Consider the following 19,909-nt stretch of genomic DNA (forward strand, 5'->3'; position numbering starts at 1 on the left):
GTTTCTCCGTAAAAATTACTTAAATACGTAAGTAAACACTTTAGGAGTGTATATATTTACAGAATATCTTATTCTTATTTGTTTTAAAAAGTTGTCAGAATAAAACCAGCGAAAGCGTTCTATTTTTCCTTGTCTTTTCCTATTGATCTAAATAATACCCTAATGATAAAATCCTATAGACAGGGATAAAATAGATCTTTTCATAAAAATCGTGCACTCATTGATTATATGTATAAGCTATTACCCACTAGTAATGAAAATAAGAATTAAACAATTGCAATTAAATTTCATAACAATACATTTATCTAATAATCTAAGTTTTCGATAGAACAAAAAATAATGTTAAATTGTATTTAAATATTATTTAATCAAATTAATTTAATATATATTATCTAAAATATTATACCATATAAAAATTTGAATTATGCAGTTTAATAAAATTCAAAATGTTGGGAAGTTAAGTATCAGTTAATCACTGTAAAGATTACACTACAATTAATCAACTTAATTAATTAAAAAGTTCAATCAATTTAATTGTATTTTTGAGCGAAACATAGTCGATTTTTCGATTACCCTGTATACTATTCCAATATAAAATCAATAAAATTCGAAAATGTACATGAAAATATGAAGTTAAGTCTAATTGACTTCACTTTTAAATTACTAAAATAAAAATTTACAAATTATATTTATAGTAAATTCTTTATAAATATATTGGAGGTTTGACTGCGTATCCAATAACGGTCTCTATCAGTGACCATTTTTTATGTTTCCATCAGTTTCCGTTGTTCAGAGGTTTAACTATATTTATTTTTAAATTTAACAATAAGATATTTTAATGTTATTATTATAAATAAATTACATTTATGATAAATCTCTAGAGTATTAAAAAAATTTTAATTATAAAAGCAATTAAATAACAAATTCAATGGAAGAGAACGTTTAGTTTAATCAATATTTGTTTGGTTTTTTAAATATTTTTTTAATATTTTATATCTACACACGATATTATTTTTACTTATTTTTATTTATAAATAAAAAAAAGTAAAAATAGTATATCAAAAAAATTTAATAAAAAGAAGAAATTCGCTCCAATATATAAATTAAAAATATAAATAAAAAAATGTAATAAAATAAACTATTTAATTAATTTCTTATATAAAAAGTTTCTGTAATTTATATTTCATAGTTCGTGGAATTATTTATTTATTTTTATTTTTCCTACTTATTTAATATTTATTTAATAAAATTTAGTTATTTAACAGGGCTGTGGAGTCGGTAGATTTTTACACGACTCCGACTCCGACTCCACAGCTCTGTTATTTAATATATTAAATAATTTATTTAACTATTATTTATCTAACGGGTTTATAACTTAAAATATTCAAAATTTAAAATCATTTTTTAAAATTTATTTTTTGAATTTTTCAAAAGATAATTTTTTAAAACATTTAATATTTCACAATTTTCTAGAAATTCTAGTACTGTAATCTGATATATAAATGGAAAAAAGGTAGAAATAAATGCCTTTTTTTTCTATTTTATAATGATGTTTAGTTGTTTACATCAGTAAATAGTTGAGATGTTTTGGTAGTTTTGAATTCTCTATATTAATTAAACATTCCATTAACAGTACATTCAGAATCTGAAAATCTTTATCTTTTAAACAGATTTCAAATTATTTATAGTTTAATATATGGCTATTGCGGTAATCTCTCAATTTATCAATAGAGATTAGTCTTATTGCTTAGATTAGTATCATGACAATAATTGCTAATCCCGATTACACTAATTTTGTATGGATGAATAGGAAAGTTTCGATGAATGTATACGCTAAACAATAAGGTTTATTTGATTTAATAAAGAAACAGGAAGGTGTAAGAATCAAAAATGGCGTTATTTGTATAGAGTTATATAATAAAATTTCGCAAAAGGAGTTAAAATTGAACATATGGCCAGAAGGAGAAGAATACGGCACGTATCGATCGAATCTGCTATATTAAAATGTTTTGATTAAGATTATTTATGCGACGAATGAACGGCGCATGTAAATTAACATTTATGCTAATCATCGTGACACGAAGGAAAAAGAAAAACCATTCGACGCATTTAGCAAACGTAAGAAAGGCGAACCATTCGCTAAAACGGTTAATTCGGTGACGAGAAAGGACGCTAGCGTCCACTTTCGCTAACATCGATCAGCTCTGGTGACGTCATAGGTACGCGATTAGGAGAGGCGGCGTCCTTGTCTACCTCACCTACTTCTGCATCTGCAAGGACGAAATCGTCGTTATGGTAGAAGCCATCCGGGTGGTCTCGGAAGATATCACTAAGAACCGCCTGGTGAAAATAACAGAACAACACCGCTGAACGAATTTCCAAAGCAAAGAAATAATAATATTCGTTTTTCGCGATTGTTGATGTCTTCCTCTTATATACGATGCTAGTCGTTTCTTGAGAATTTTTCTTCACTCTACTTCAATGGCGAACAAAGCGGTAGAGACTTTCAGGTAAGAACCACATTCAAACGTTATACACGTACAGTACGTACGATCGCCGTAGTACGGAAATTTTTTTTTTTTAATTTTTTCTAGATTCGACATCTTCGTATCGATTTTCGATGTTTGCGGAGTAAATAATCTACGCGTTTAAAAGTAAGGACAATAATTAGGAACCGAAAATAATCGTATTTAAAGACCAAAATTCGGTGATTCGTTCAGGACACTCTGACATTGGTCAATCGATAATGAAGCAGCGCGTTTTATCGAATATCCTATCGATTACTTTTCGCATCTTAACCGGAAACGCCATCTCTGGCTACAAAAGTTATAGAATATCTTGTTATTTTCAGTTTACTTTGTAATAAATTTTATATAGAAAGCAAATATGAGGCGACTGAATGAAAAAAAAAGCCGAAAGAATGGTGAGTTCAAATATAAAAGAAAAGCAATGTATAAAAACAGAGACGAAAATGTAACTGTAAAATTCGTAAAGCGTTTTTATAGAAATTCAATTTCGTTCGCGATAAATATAAGTGGTATACCTTTATGTGATGTAAATTTAATAACAGAAGACAAATATGTAATCTTTACATTCCTTGTATAAACCTTCGATATTATAATAATAAATCATTTTATAGGAAATTTGTATAAAAATAATTTCAGCCTGACGATGCTGTACATTGTGTCAAATTGAAAGTACGGGTATATTTTACCCGTACTTCTGTTTTTGTGCACGTAAAAAATCAATTATATTTCAAGAAGTGTTTTTATTCAATATATATCTGTAAAATGTCAAGTGTATTTCAAAAATTTCCATCGATTTTCTTTATCGATTAATATCGGTTAATTTGATTTTGTTATTGATCGTTAATTACTTAGCTATAAAACCAATCTAATGTCTTCAACTCAAATTTATAGCTAGAAATTTCAGTAAAAATAGCCAAATAATACTGTTTCCATTATAATTCAATTTATAGCTGGATACTGTCATTATAATATTGGTAATTTATCTAAAATTTACAGAAATTCATTAAATCTAGCCAAAAAAAAAGCTAAATTGGCAACGCTACCAAGCCCGATATATGTTAATGAAACGATACAGGAGAATTCTTTCGTCAAAATTACTCAGTATCTTAATAAGTAATTATCCCGACAAGAATACGGCTGTGTCATTTGATCGTTAATTACGTAAAAACAAACCATTGATTTTTTCAGTTTTAATGGTTAATGGAAAAACATTATCAAAATCAGTAAACAATAATTTTGGCATATTTCTAGAACCAAGTTACCCGTGCCAAAAACATCCGATGATGACGTAAGCGTCTGGAGCATCTTAAAAAATTGCATCGGAAAAGTAAGCAAACCAATTATTATACAAATTTTGTTCTATTTTTGTCTAAAATTATTTATTTTTTCTAGGATTTGTCCAAGGTAGCTATGCCCGTTGTGTTTAACGAGCCACTCAGTTTCCTGCAAAGAATAACGGAATATATGGAATACAGTTATCTATTAAAGAAAGCCAATCAGGCTGACGACGCCGTGGAGAGGATAGAGGTACAGTAAAAATATATTCTCCTTTATTTGCCATTTAAGAAAATGAATCTACAATTAAATTACTAACTTGCAATTTATTCACAAAGAAAATTGTTTGTCTTTAGTATGTTGCTGCCTTCGCCGTTTCTGCTTTGGCTTCCAATTGGCAGAGACTGAGTAAGCCCTTTAATCCACTTCTCGGGGAACCTATGAGTTGGTAAGGTAAGAGAACTTCCCCTTACCACATTTGCGTTCAAACTTTATCCTCTTGAAAAACCTTATTTACATTTATAGGGATGACCTAGGTTTTAGAATAATGTGTGAACAGGTGAGTCATCATCCACCCATCAGCGCTTTCCATGCAGATTCCGAACATTTCGAATTTTTTGGAACCATGCAGCCCAAATTAAAATGGGGCAAATCAGTGGAGATTAAACCGGAGGGAAGATTAACGGTCAAATTACTAAGGTTTGTAACATATTTCACTTTTTAAATCATCATATTACGCGATTAAAATAAAAACCTCATTAATAGATTATTGGCTTAACGCGTCTAGGAGATTATTTGACAGATCGTTGGCTTTCCGACTTAATTTATTTTAGTAACAGACAATCATATGTAGGGTATTAAATATCGATTAGAATTCAAGTTTCATATCATTATAATCTAACATATTGTATTGATTTCGAGATAATAACTTCTGTCTATCGTCTAGAAATGATAAGAGAGTTTATATAAAAATATTAATAGAACATTTTTTCTATATTTTTAATATTTAAAAAATGTGTGAATATATTTACATAATATTGTCGGAATTGAAAAGAGTTAACAATTATGAACAATGATTCATACAGTAAACTTCTTATTATATTCTCTTTTTTTATTTTTGACGTTTTCCGTTCTATGGGCACTGAGAGAGCCTTTTCTCAGGCTCGTTACGGGTTCGGTCAGGCCCACAATGGAAGCGGCTGGGTGGTGAGGGTAGGGAGCTCGAGATATCCAGGAGAGATCACCTTCCAAAAAATTCCTTTCGTTTACCGTCCGATCCTAATCCCGGATCTCCAGAGCGATAGGCTGACGTCATCTGGTCATCCAGTCCAAACGCCACACATTTTAAACAAATAGACAAAACAATTTAAGTAAAGTATAACCTCGTTTTTACGATTTCATCAGTTTCCACAAAGCGAATTGTCGTTAAGCTGGGCCGTCATAGTTACTATAAGCTCAGGGTACTAAATTAAGATTCTGTTTCGTTTTAATTACGAAGCACTACACAGAAATGATCAATAAAAAATATAACTTTTAAATACGTCACTTTATACAGTCATTAAAGAAAATTTATGCCAGACGTAAAACTGGAGTCTATATTACTGATTTAGTGGAGATCGTTGTTGCAATTATGCGTTTAAAATTAAAACGAACTCAATTCGTGACGAGAATTTTTAGTAAAACTGGTTACTTTAAATATCTTACGTTACTTTATCACTTTTAAATAGTAAAATTTCAATTTTAATTGAGAATTTTGTTCGAAGCCGAGTAACCGAAATACATCATTAATTAATATATAGCTTCTTGTCTCAATGATTGTTGATTCACTGAATTGAATTTCAAACACTGTGTAGTAGAAATAATTCTAATTGATAAGCATTGCTTTTTAGTGTAGATCTATAACAGATAACTATATATTCATGTATGACTGATAGGGCTTTCGAACCGAAATGCATACCAGTAATAAAGTTGCATTCTGTTGATAGAAGGGCCACTTTAATGTCCTCAGTAACAGTATAAGTCTCTGTTATCTCTATTACACAGCGTTTGAGATTCATTTATCGAGCTTACCATTCTGGGAGAGCCGGAATCGAATTCCAGCGGTCAGAACATTCCAGGTGTTCCCCAGGTGTTCCGCGGACAGTCTGTTCCACGTATGTAGAACTCCTCTTCAACACTCAGCAGCTTTCATTGAAGGCCTAACGGAACCCACGATGAATAATTAAAAAGGTTCTCTTAGTGTTCAAAGGACAAAATGACCCAAAAATGAAAAAAAAAAAAAAATAGAAAAAGGTTATTGTTAAAATAAATCTATTCGTTTCTGGCAAAATAAAATTGTGTTATTATTACTTTGTCATGTTATTCATCATGACATTCTAAAGTTTTAATAATAATATATGACTACACTTCATTTGTATAATTAAAATACTAGTATGAAACCACTGAAATTCGTGATATAAATAATAATGATCTAACTGTTTCGTTCCCAATAGAAATAGAAAATTTATTATTTAATATTCTTAATGAGCTCTTTAACAATAGCTATTTAATTTGTTATAAAAATTGGATTACTGTACCATTAAATTATTTTAATTTGAAATTAACATATGAGTATTTATTTAGAATCTGATTTACATAAATTGATGTATCTGATTGTATCGAAAAATTCATGGAAAGCTATGGCAACCGGCGTATAATAATATAGAATAATGTAACAATACACCAGATTGTTTCTGTCCTATTCGTGCTCTTTTTTTACCTCATCGATCTCGAAAATTTATGAAAGGTATTAAGTATCGATCAATAATATGCTACAAAAAATACTTTATAATGATATATATAATCTATATATCATTTTAAATTTATAACTTTGTTAATATTTATAAGGTGATTTTAGATATTGTGTCGGAAATCGTTATGTCAAAATCGAAATTTATTATTACAGTATACCGTATCAGTTGAACTTTTAAATATGTACGACGGAGGTGGATCTGCGTTATTTATGACTTAAACAGATTGGTCTAATTATAACAGCGATTTAATTATGTCCGCTCAAATATTTATAACAAATTGATATAGTTTAATATGTTACAGTAAATTATAAATTTAATTACAACACATTTACTATTAGAAACAGGCCAAATTTTTAATTTTTAATTTCTGATTATTCTCTTTACCAACACAAAATATATTATGTTCCGTCATATAATTTAATGTGAACATATTTCCGAACGTGTATACATTTTCTTGTAACTTAAAATATTTTTAAAAGATACGTAGTATTAAAACAGGGACAATTCGCTGAAACAGATTTTAAGAATTGACTAAGTTCTTTTATATAGCAGTATACATATATTTCATTTTTTTACTCTTTTCGCCGATGAGCAGAAAGAAGGCCTTTATCAATAATATCTATTATCAGTTTGATCAGGTGTATAAGAGGGACGGGGACCCAGATATTCGGCCCATTAGCGGCCGAGTAGATAATCACTGAACACTGGTACTTCGATGAGTATTCGCGCCTCACTAATGGGCTGGCTGCATACAGTTTTCCGGACTTCTTCACGTGTCTAACACCTAATTAAGGGCCAGTTTCCCCGTATAAAGTCTTCCAGAAAGACATTTTCCTTGGCAGATTGTCCATGTGTTATATTTCCCTATATCGTCAATTCAATCCCGACATATCTGGGACAGATTCCCCGAAAATTTTCTGTGGTTTTAATCTCCCGAATTCACCAAAGAAATAGGCTTATGCCACCGTCTTGACCATCCGGCCAACCTACATTCATATATATATAAGCAGATGTGTGCTAGTTTGCTTGAGGAAGCTTGATATGCTGGATAAAAGGACTGAAGTAAGCAGATATAATTGGAGTAATTAACAAAAATCTGCACGTTGGGCAAAATACAAATAAATTTAATCAGGTTTGTGAATGAAAGATTACATTAAATCGATTTCTCTGTTAAGCATCATTACATGCATAAACCATAAAGCTGATTTTTGTTTTCGTATTACAATTAGGCCTGTTAAGAAGACATAACAGACATAAATGAAAACAGAACCTTCTATACAAACATACTTCGTGCAACATTAATCTAGCTATGGAAATATTTTCCATTCTCTTCCTAAATGAATATTTGTTCTTGAGAAATGCATATACAGTACATTTTGTCATACACTTTCTTTTAATTATACAATGGTTTATAAATTCAAAACAAATTCTACGAATTTAATAATATAGTATATTATTCAAAATATTATTATATAACATTACATATTTATAATAATAATAATTAAACATTATTATATAGATCAATTGCAAGAAAAACATTTATCTTTAAATAACATCGAAATGATGTTACTTGTCTTCATTTCTATTCTTGTGAGCTAGCAGAAATAGTCATAAGAAATTTATGTATTAAAAGTATTGATTGATCCATATTTCTGGGAAATTTAACCATATTTTAGGAATTTGATTCTTTTTATATAGGCCTGTCACTATAATTTATATAAATCATTTGTTGTTTTCATAAATTTCTAAAAGTTAACATGTTATTGGCGTATAAAAGTTACTTTCTTATTATGTAGCATACAAGTATAAAATGCTATATATATAATAAGAGAGTAACTTTCTAAACAAATTAAGTATAATCAAGTGTAAACATTAATATATAAATTAGATTTATCTCCAAAAGATCTACACGTCTAGCTTTCTTAGATCAAAGATTTGAACATACGGTATTTGGAGCATATACAGCTTATGAAGTACTTCTATCAGGCCCTTAGATAAATCAATAAATATAGCTATCTAGCATATATGACATTTCATTTAAACTTGCGTAAATGCGTAAATTCTTTGAACAGAATGCGTAGAGAAATGCAAAAAGAAATGCGTAAATTCTTTTAACAGTGCCAGAATGAATTTTAGCATTTCTTCCGGAGGAAGAGCTCTAAAAACAGGAAGGAGAACGAAAATTCTTGGCTGCAGACTGTTTTTCTCTTCTTTACGACGTTATTTTTTACTAACATCGTAAATAAATGAATATATTGTATGTGCCGTTTTAAAATCTTCTTTTACATTAGAGGTTATTTAATGGCTTAAGTAACATTTCCAAGATACTAATTACGAATTTGATAAGGCCCAGGGTTGCATTAAATACTTTTAAAATGCTTTCTGCTTTCAAGATTTGTTATTTAGATTTGAAGATAATAACAATTGAATTCTTTCTTATAAAAAATATAGAAGTTTTTAAGGAAGGAACTTAATTAACTTTTAAAGAAAATTCTTTCAATATATCTTTCAAAGCCTATAAAAGTTTCTCTCGTGAGTTCATTAATTATGTAATGCAGATATGGGTGGGTGTGTAATAGGGAATCGTTACGATGCGTTACAAGAAGGAAATGTTTACAAAAATGCTACGCAATGGTAGGATCTCAACTTTTAGGTCAGGTATGCGCAACTTTTTTCTACGTAAGAGTCACATTTAACTGACACAGGACCGCAAGAGAAAAAAGAAAAATTGCTGGTAAATCACAATTATTAATTTATATATTATTATAAATTAACATAAGTATACTTAATGTGACTTCTTGAACTGATGAGAACGAAATATTTCGCTGAATATTAGTCACTGTTAGTTTTAAATTACTTTTTGAGATGCGAATTTGTTAGCAGATTTCTTATTTTACTGTTTACGAAATTCATTGCAAGAAGAAAAGAACTGTTTACATACACAAGTAGTGTAAAATAACGACAGACTTTTTTCTGCATACTTCCTTAAGTTGGGAAATTGTATTTCTTTGATAAAAGTTTTATAAAAATATACCAAATTTTTTCTTCAAAATTATCTTTTTTTAAATCTAAATTACATCGCAAGTCTATTATTTCCAATTGAAGTTCATTTGGCATATTTTCTGTATTTACTGAAAAAGGCACTGTAAAAATCCGTATTTTGTTTTCTTGGTTAAGGAATAGTATAATAGATACAGGTTAATAGATAATCGTATATAATTTGCAAAGAAACGAAAAAACTAAATGCAACGATAGAAAACGTTTTTAAAACTACAACTCTGCATGAAGTGTTGAGTGAAGTTACGTTAACCTACCGGACATGTACAGTCCGAAGCGGGTTCTTCTTCGTATTTAGTACGACTACAGACCGATCGATGTCGGTATTTTAAAGTTTTATTTTATTATATATATATATAATAATAATAATTATTATTATTATTATATATATAATAATTATTATATTTTGTGTATAATAATTATTATTATTACACAAAATTCTAATGTGGGCTGCGGGTTGCCCACCCCTGCTTTAAGTAACAGAATGATTCATTTTTATTTCCAACTATACTGTTTGTGTCACTTCTTTGTATATAATACATGTGAGGTGATTGAAGTAAAATCTGGCCACCTAAAGTTAGCGTGCTTTTTATAATGATATGCTGGTATAAGTTAATGCATTGTACAAACTTTCTATTACGTTCCTGCAGCCCAATAATAGCATTTCATTTAACGGGTGTCAGTAAATTTCATGCAAACATTTTCCACTAATGTAAGTCTGGCAAACTATCCATGAAGACTACGATTTTGCTAAGAGAGAAGCCGTTTTCATTAAGCCAAAAACCAAACATAAAAGCTCCAAATATGAAGTAAGGACTATATCATCATGCAATTTTGGTTACTGGAGCGAGGATAAACATCATTTAACTCTCAAATTCTGAAAATATCTATGAGAATTGAGTTTTTAGTTAATTGGGTGGATTCAGATTCACTTGTACTAGCTTAGTTTAACAAGCAATGTATAAAATCATGAAAACTGCACCGAAAAGACAGGAAAATTTCAAGAATATTTCGTATACAAGGACAGTTTGTGATAACTTAATTTCAAAAATAAATAAAAAATATTTATGGAACAAGTCAGACTGCGATTTAATTGTAATTTACTAATTTTATTTTGTTCAAAAAGACAATTGCTGGAATAAGTTAATCCAAGATATTAATGCAAATCTTTCACCAATTTATTTTCTTTCAGATTAAATGCAAGTTACCTTGGACAAACAATGCTCTTGTTTTCTCGAATATAAAATGAGCTTAAGTAATTATAAATTGCTTTAATTACTGAACTGTTTAGTTAATTAGTTCTTTTTGCTATAAGTTTAAACCTGGCCGAACTGCTTTTATATATTACTTTCTGTATATTAAGAAACCAAACGTTTTCGGCCGAATTTACCAAATTCAGAATGAAAGTGAAAACGACGTATAAGAGAAATGCGCTTGCAGAACGTGCAGACGGTTTAAACTCATTTTAATATTGATCGTCAAACACTTGGATGCTTAGGTTTTACCTCAATTACTTTACTTGTTTATTAATTTTACAAATTAATATCATTCATTTATTAAATACTTTTTACATTTCTCTAATGAAAATGAAATTATTTTTTAATTTTTAAATTGATAAATATTAGTTAATCTTTTTCACTTAAAAAGTATTTAATTAAATCATAGAATGCATTATTATAATAAATGATAAACTCTTATAACATCACCAATCTTCGACACACTGTATTTGATAATAAAACGTACAGTACTGTACATTGTATTAAATAAACGCATGTAAGTTCTGTTTTTAAAAATGAACCATGATAATATAACTAAATGTAATTGATATCTATTATTATCTTGAAACTTCTTATGAGCAGAGATAGAGATAATTCTTTGGGAAAATGATATAAAGTTCTGGAGCGAGAATTGTGATCACTGATCCCAGAAGCTTTTCGATAGAGGTTATTGTAAGAACTAAGGGTAAATAACTAATTACTTATTACTCGTATATCTATGTATACATCCCGGCTTAAAATTCAATAATTTTCCCCGCCAATTTTGGGTGCAATGCTCATTCGTAACAATGCCTATGCAACTTCTTTTTTTTTCGTTCAGAATTTAACGTTTCGAGTGACGTACTACATTATTACGTACAATATTACGTACTACAAATTACGAGGGAAGATTTTTTGCTTGTCCAGATAAAAAAGCAAGTTACAGGATAAAAGAATTAGAATCCTGAAGTATATATATGGATATAATATATGTTTTTTCAGTAATGGGAACTGTTAAAAAAAATCGTTAAAAAACTGAAATATTTGATTCAGGTTGAGAAAATTGTTTATTAAATTGTAGAAAATTTTGAATAAAAATTTATCTTGCAAAATATGATAATTATAACGATAATAATGTTTTTCTCTCCCAAAACTATAAATATATACAAAGCTAAAAAAATAATAATCTGTATATTAATTTTATAAGTCTCAAATACCGTCCAGCTTTGAGAGAAAGGCTGAAGATACAAACATGGTTCTGGTACCAAAATAAAGACGAGTCTATTGCAACCAGAAATGAAAAATTCGCAACCGTTTGGGGCGTGGTATAGCGGCAAAGCTACAGGGTTAAGTCTACGGGACACTCATGCCCCGTAGACTTAACCCTGTAGCTTAAGGTCAAGGGTTAGCTTGCGCTAACCCTTGACCTTAACCCACGGTTAGCTTGCGCTAACAAGCTTGCGTTTCAACTAGCTATTTAGTTTCCTTTATAACCATTAGAACAACCATTACTCACCCATATTCTAAATTCCTGCTATTTTTCTGCTAATTCTAAATTTTTTGCTAATGACACATGAATTAGCAAAAATTTGTTCATTATTTTTAACATACACTATCTAAATATTTAATAAATATTTAATATAATAAAATAAAATTAAGCATCACTTTTATTTATTTTTTAATTTTTTAGAATTTACAATAAAAATTATGTATTAGTAAAATAAATGCATGTACTTTTCAACACTAATAAAGATAATAAAAAATTTTTAAATAAATTAGTTTTGTCAACATTGACTACAGCAGTAATTACTTAGTGGCGATTGATGGATATCTCGACAAACCTAAGAAGAGTAAACCTGAACATTCGACTGTTAGTAGGTCTAAGAGTTTTATTCATAAAGCTCAGGACAAGGTGATTGCCACGAGATGGGCCGCCATTACTGTCATATTAAATTGGGAGCCCGTCTTAAAAATGCTAAATTGTTAGCCTTTGACTCCTTTTGCAAAATTGAAAAAAGCATAATGATCTGGAGAACAGGTTGACGCAAATCACTCGCAGACGGATCCGGAAAACACTTGCTGTACTAATGATTTTTGTATAGAACGCCAAATTTTAAATGAGCTCATTGATTTTATTTTTACTGAATAAAACGGTCGATTTCCACGGCTTCCTGCTGGTTAATAATAATTTTATCATAAAAAGGAAAATGAAAGAAAATTCATCAGTCACGATCTTGCTAGTTTCAGACAGGTATCGATTATATTTTATTTCTGGAAAATCTAGAAGTAAAATCAATTCTAGACAAACTTTCATGAGTTCAGACTATATATGCCAACTTTTAGAAATGGCCATTATTTGGTTATTTTGTATGCATTTCAAAAAGAATCGTTTCTGAAAAAAATGATCGTCGTTTAGAGATAGTCGTGATAGTCGTCGATTGTGTATATTTGAAATTTAGAGTAATTAATTTTAAATTAATATTCTAATTGTTTTAAAGATTAAGAAAAATCTTACAGAAAAAGAAAACACTCTTTACGCTTTTACTTATTTTTATTAAACTAGTCGTATTAACATATTTGATTTTACAGACACGGAGAGAGTTATTCTTGGACAAATGTTAATTGTTGCGTACATAATGTCATCGTGGGTCAACTCTGGTTCGAACAGGTGAGCGTTTAATACAGTCTTATCGATCTTCCTCCGCAAATCAGAAATCTCCAGTTTCATAGGAGACTCGAATAGAATTTCAAAATATGAATCCGGAGGGAACTAATTAAAAATTTGCAGAGGATTGATCGATTCTCCGGAATACATCATTCTGAGAAAAGTGCTTCTGTCTTTTATCGTCTCCTTTCAGTACGGAACCATGGAAATAATCGGTTATACAACCGGTCTGCGGGCCACTATTCACTTCAAATCTGCTGGAATTACAGGAAGGGACTTGCATCGCTTAGAAGGATTCGTTTCTGATTCGCAGTTCGTATGCTCATATTTCAATTATTGATACAACCTCTTCCTTTAATGATTTGTATTTTACGTGTATATTTTAAAGGAATACCAAACTACGATTTCTTTATGGCAAATGGACTGAGTACTTTAAATCGACTAATATGAATGACTATGAAGAGTACAAGCGTGCAAATTGGCAAAAATTTTCTATCGTCGATTCAAACGAAGCAAGTTCCAATACTGCACATGCCTCGAGTCCTGGTGGAAGTCCTTCGCAAACACCGAAAAAAGTAGTAGTATCAAAATTGAATATGTTGACTCGATCCTTTACAAGCGGATCCAATAAAGTTACTTCCGTAAATTTCTTATTTCTATTTTTTATACTTGCATAATTAAATATAAGAAGCTTTTTAATTTACTAAGTCTTCTTACAGGGATCTGATTCCGTAGATAACGGAGACGTGCCCAGAAATGATTCCAGTACTTCTATTGAAATTTCTAATTCTACAACATTGTGGGAAGTCGTGCCTCGACCTGAATATTCCTCTCAGGTTGGTTATATTTATTACTATATTTGTATTATAAAACAGTAAAATTATTAAATTAATTTTATTGTAGTATTATCATTTCACTCTTTTCTCCATGGGTTTGAATCAATTGAGCGAAGAACTGGAAAAGATCTTGCCTCCAACTGATTGTCGCTTTCGCCCTGATATTCGAAAACTCGAGGAGGGTGATGTAGGTAAGAGAAATTTATTTAAATTGAACTAATATATAGCGTAAATCAGGGTTAGATGGCGAATAAAAGTTCTGGAAGCTGTAAGAAATAAATTTTATTTTAAAAATCTGACTGAAGTGTTGTTTTCTTATCTTACCAGACAACACAATAATGAGCAAAGTAATCGTGTTTTCCGAAAAACAGATTCGAAAAAAATATAATTTTCTGCTAATTTATCACCTCACCCTTAAAAGTGTGGGTTAGCTGGAGAACAGTATAAGGATAAGCTCTTTACCAGGGCCTACTCTGTTATTTTTGACCGATTACTGATTAGAATTCATTATTCAAGCTACTAAAGTAGTATATTCAAGAAACCAACGTCATCCGCTAATGTTAAGATTTTCGAGGTTACGGTAAACACGAACGTGTAAAACATTTTGCAAGCCAGATATAAAAATGTTCGATTTATTCACCTATTTTTACAGCAATTGTTCTAAACAGCACGCAGTAAACATCGCTTTCAACTAACACAATATATCAATACGTGGCGCTATCTTTTAATATCTATTATCTACTGTGTAAACATGCAATAATTACATGTGTTCACCATTTCACCCTCATTTATTTTATCTAGTTTCTGATTGATATAAAAAATATAATATTTGTCAAAGTTTTAATTTTCATAGAAAAGCTTAAAATACTTTTTAAAGTTATAGGATATTTGTGAATAACGTTTGCAGCTGGAAACATCTAAACAAAACGAAAAGCTTTTCGTAAAATATATTCAAAATTAATTTTGTAAAAAATAATCGTAAAAACAATTCAAAAGTTTATCGGTGAATGATAATTAATGCTACGTTCAACAGAATCCTAACTTGTGTTACAAGAAAATCTGTAGGTGCAGAATTTCATAAATATTTTTTACACAATTATATGTAATTTGTTGCAAGCAAAGCAAAAAAAGCACTCTGTTATCGGCTAGTGACCGCGCAATACGGAATTATTTTACAGCCGTAGTGGTTTCAATTTGAATTCGATTTTTTCTTAACCGTACACACTATTTACAATAGTTTGGAAGTTTGGAAATATTTCGTTTCTCATTCCTTGTCATTTGAATAAAATTGAAGTTGCTATGTTGTCTATTTCTGACAATATCTTGCGAATGACAGCCGAATGATTGAGGAAGTAAAGAAATTATTTGTCATTCTAAGCAACCGGAAAGTCATAAATTTCGTGATTGGTTTCATTCGGTTTTCGCTATTCGACATGGATGATTTGCTGTCAAACTTTGCCCCTCACTATTCCTCCGTCCTTTTAAGAACCTAGTTGAACTTACGATGAACATAAAAGAAGCCTTCAGAAAGAGAGGTTGCAAAATATATATCGCATGAATTAAAATTCTAATCCCTACACTCATAATTTTCATTTCTTTGCAATAAAATCTTTCTTCGTTATTTTTCCAACATTCAGTTCAATTTATCACCCATATTCAAAATTATTATTTGACATGGTTTATTTTTCTCCATTTTTCTTCATAATACACACAAAAAAAATTAAAAATCAGCAATAATCTAGTATGAATTAGAAATCCAATTTAATTTGATCTAATTAATTAAAGTTATCGTGAGATAGTATGGTATTTAAAATAAGTATTTAAAGATTATTGTTACAGTTTCATGTTCCCATATAGTTTTTCTTAATATTCTTTGAATAGAAAGAAAATAAACAACAATATAGTGTAATCAAATGTCTCGTTTTTTTTCTGTTTATAAAATTGAGATTAACTAAAAAGATGAAAATTATCAAACGTTTGATAAATAAAATTTAAACCATATAGATATCTTGAAAAATCAAGAAATGGATAGCATTTTTCTTCCGCGTAAACGCTTGTGAATAAACAGAAAACTATCATATTTAGACTTTATTGGATTGTATTTTTCTTCTAGACTTCAGCGTTTTTTCGGTTACTGATTTTATTAGAACTACAGAGAAAATTTCAGGTGTTCAGGTCCCTTAACTCTGTAAGTAAATAATCAAATAAGTACAAGAAAAAGATTCAAATGTGAAAAACGCACTTATACACATGTATATACAATAACTAAGAGTTTTCTTTACATCCACAGTGATACAGGAGTGAATGCTAGTTGCACGTTCTAAGTTGAACTCAGTTAATATCGGTTTTTGTTACGCTACTGCTACAATATGAATTAAATTGCAGTTTTCACGTAGATTATAATATGATAATTTAAATTTTTCCTATTATTTGCTCATGTAGATTATATCTCAACTAGTAGGTCAGCGTCAATGAGATTGAAACGCAATCCCTAACTATTTACTAAAAGTGAAAATCCCTATCGGATTCAAAATCGATCCTCACTTATTTCCTTCTCTCCTTTTTTTATTTTCTTTGTTCTCATGCATGCAGCCTGAGTCAAATCCGATTGTAATAGAAAGATTAAGGTAGACTACATACCCATGTGTGCTAATGACTTTGGGAGTAAAATATAGTCCAGTATTCAAGATGGCAAAAAAATCTTAATTTGTGCTATCTGACAAATAATTTTTGAATTGTTTCAAAGTTTGCATGCATATTTTTATATCAAATAAATTCATTATATTAATAATCATCAGGTATTTTAAAAGACTTATAGTGGATATTTTCCTACCTCAGATGGAGCTGCTTCCGAGAAAAATCGATTGGAAGAAAAACAGCGAGAAGCCAGGAAACATCGAAAGAGGAAGAGAGAAAACTGGAAATCTATGTAAGTATTCCGTTTATTATTTTATAATATAGTTGCTAAATTAATCAAAATATATTGTTTTAGGTGGTTTGAACTCGGTCAGCATCCCGACACTCAAGAGGAGATCTGGCTTTTCAAAGGCGATTACTGGCAGAGGAACTTTGTCAATTGCCCAGATATCTTTTGACTAACCAGTTGCCGTTTTTGGCTACAGTTTTGTAGAAATGAAAACCGTTTCTCTTATTTTCGGATTCGTTCGTAGACATTTTGAACATGTGACTGTCCAAACAATTTTAATTTATTTGCAAAAAAAAAACATCAGATATTTACACATTATAATTTCAATTTATCATATATTAATATATGTCAAGTAGAAGTATCGTTCGTCTTGTTGTCAAGACTCCATTCGTTCAAAAAACCCTTAGAAATGAATATTCGTATTATCGGCCGTTAGAATTGATTATTTGTCAGTCACTTCAACAATTAGGCAGAGTGAAGATCAAAAAGAAACGCATGTCCCAGAAAATTCATTTTGTTTGAATTGTTACAATTTGAAATGAAAGTGTTTTTTTTTTCTTCTGGCAAAGTATTCTTTACATTTGGTAAGTCAAATATTAATTAATAGCAACGGTTATGGATACGAAGAAAATATATATTTTTTCTCTGAAGGGGTTGATAGCGATAACGAACATCTTCGGAGTTTTGAGACAACAACTCGAGCGAGCTTCTTATGATTCCCTCTGGAAACACAGACAGGATTTCGACTTAGATCAAGTACAAACCATTTCTAGAATCAAGGTTTTTATAAACAGATCTAAATCACCAACCTTTTGGGATAAAAGTAATCCTTTTGTAATTTTAATATGGCTTTTACAATACCAGCACATAAGTAATTTTCATTAAAACCGAAAAGATCCCAGATTAGTTTACCACCAAAAATGTTTCGCTCAATTAACATTACATTTAATAAGAAACCTATTCGAAAAAATACCCTCTTCCGAAATCACCCTCAAGATAATCGCGTTAGCTTTGCAGGGACCACATCAGGGATCAATCTTGATACGTAATCAAAAATGCATTTTGGGAGAAGCTATCGCTCCTCTTATTTTTTGTAGAGCCCAAGCACTTTATTGTTTAGAAAACTGAGTATGATCTACGAAGATGAGAAGTATAATTTAAATGATGGGGTCAAGCAAAATAGAAGTGTCTTCCAATCAAGCCAAGCAATAAAGTTTACTGCAAAAAATCAACAGACAAAGTATCTTTACAAATGAGAAGACAGAAGGGTCTCTGAGACAAATTAGAAACCAATAGCCCATTTTACAAATATCAGCATAATAACCTGATATAAATTAGTCCTCCTTACCTGCCTAGCAACATTTACGTAATAAAATGTCTCAAAGCTCAACCGAAGTCAACTAGTTACGCTTCCCCAATGTATGGTTATTTCTATCGCCCGAAACGAGTGTATGAAGAATCCAGCAATAAGGGAGAAAGCTGTAAATAAGCTATCGTCGTGATTCCACATATCATTGTTTGTATATAAGTTGTGCAAATAAAAACGTAGTTACGTTTTTAGCTTATTTTCATTCTATTTACCTCAATTACAATCAAACACCATTGAGTTTAAGTTATAAAATTTCAATAGGCAGAACTTTTTCACATATAGAACAAAAAAGTTTCAGAATTGCCACTGATTCTAAATATCTACTTTAAATAAAAGTATCCTATATAAAAAAACATGATATGGTAATAATAAATGGCATTGTATATTGCTTTCTCGATACCCTCTCCTAATATGGTCAATCGAATGAGTATCAGAAGTTTAAAAAAACAAATTTCAAGTGATCACTCTGCCCAAAGAAGTGTCATGTAATTGATATTGTTGTAAACCCAATTTAGTTTATGATATCTTATAACTAGGGATGCCATCACTAATCGTGGGGAAAAGAAGTGATCGGCCACCTTTCTGCAAGAATGGTATTATGTAAACTTATTAGCGTCTAATAAATCGTTATTATTCGATATATCAAAAAAATCAGGTCCAGTAATTGGTGGATGACTTTGAGGCTATTAAAGAATATCATTTCAAATATAATGTAATATCTTAGAAAAATGATTCTAGTATATTTTAAATAATTAAAAAAACGCTTTCATTATTCATGTTGTTCTAAATTAGGGGTGTGAGACAATGGGGCGGCCTCACCCCATCATAACTTGTACATCATTACAGTACATTTACACGCACACATAATTTTGTTTATGGGGTTTCGGAGTGGGGATGTGGCCACGCCCCTAAAACATCATTAATATGCATTGTCATCGGACTTAGGTATGTCCAGAAAATTAGTCTTCTATTTTAATTAGAAGTGGATGAAATTTGAGGAAAATACAATGCAAGGTAAATAAAAGCGTTTAATAAAAAGTGTGTAATCTGCAGAATATGTTCTGTACATGAATTATGTGGAGAATTTGCATGATATCAACATATGTTACATTGCAAAATATTAATTTCAAATCAGGACTAAAATTAAATAATGATGGTACATAGGCAGGCGCCTCGGGCCACCCTCCAATGAGCTGACGGCCGGC

At 30.2% G+C, this 19,909-nt stretch overlaps 1 protein-coding gene across 1 annotated transcript; it reads left to right on the top strand.

Moving 5' to 3' along the window:
- Positions 1-1,932: 1,932 nt before the first annotated feature.
- Positions 1,933-18,895, top strand: LOC136978022 (oxysterol-binding protein-related protein 2-like). Its single transcript, XM_067273664.1, is given in 13 exon segments — positions 1,933-2,510; positions 3,780-3,855; positions 3,921-4,055; positions 4,160-4,235; positions 4,238-4,256; positions 4,329-4,502; positions 13,498-13,576; positions 13,767-13,885; positions 13,962-14,214; positions 14,293-14,409; positions 14,477-14,600; positions 17,248-17,338; positions 17,402-18,895. Coding segments are annotated over 13 exon segments (1,395 nt in total). The 5' UTR covers positions 1,933-2,481; the 3' UTR covers positions 17,505-18,895.
- Positions 18,896-19,909: the final 1,014 nt, after the last annotated feature.

The sequence above is a fragment of the Centruroides vittatus genome, unplaced genomic scaffold (genome assembly GCF_030686945.1).
Source record: "Centruroides vittatus isolate TY-2023 unplaced genomic scaffold, ASM3068694v2 contig_484, whole genome shotgun sequence".
Classification (NCBI taxonomy): domain Eukaryota; kingdom Metazoa; phylum Arthropoda; class Arachnida; order Scorpiones; family Buthidae; genus Centruroides; species Centruroides vittatus.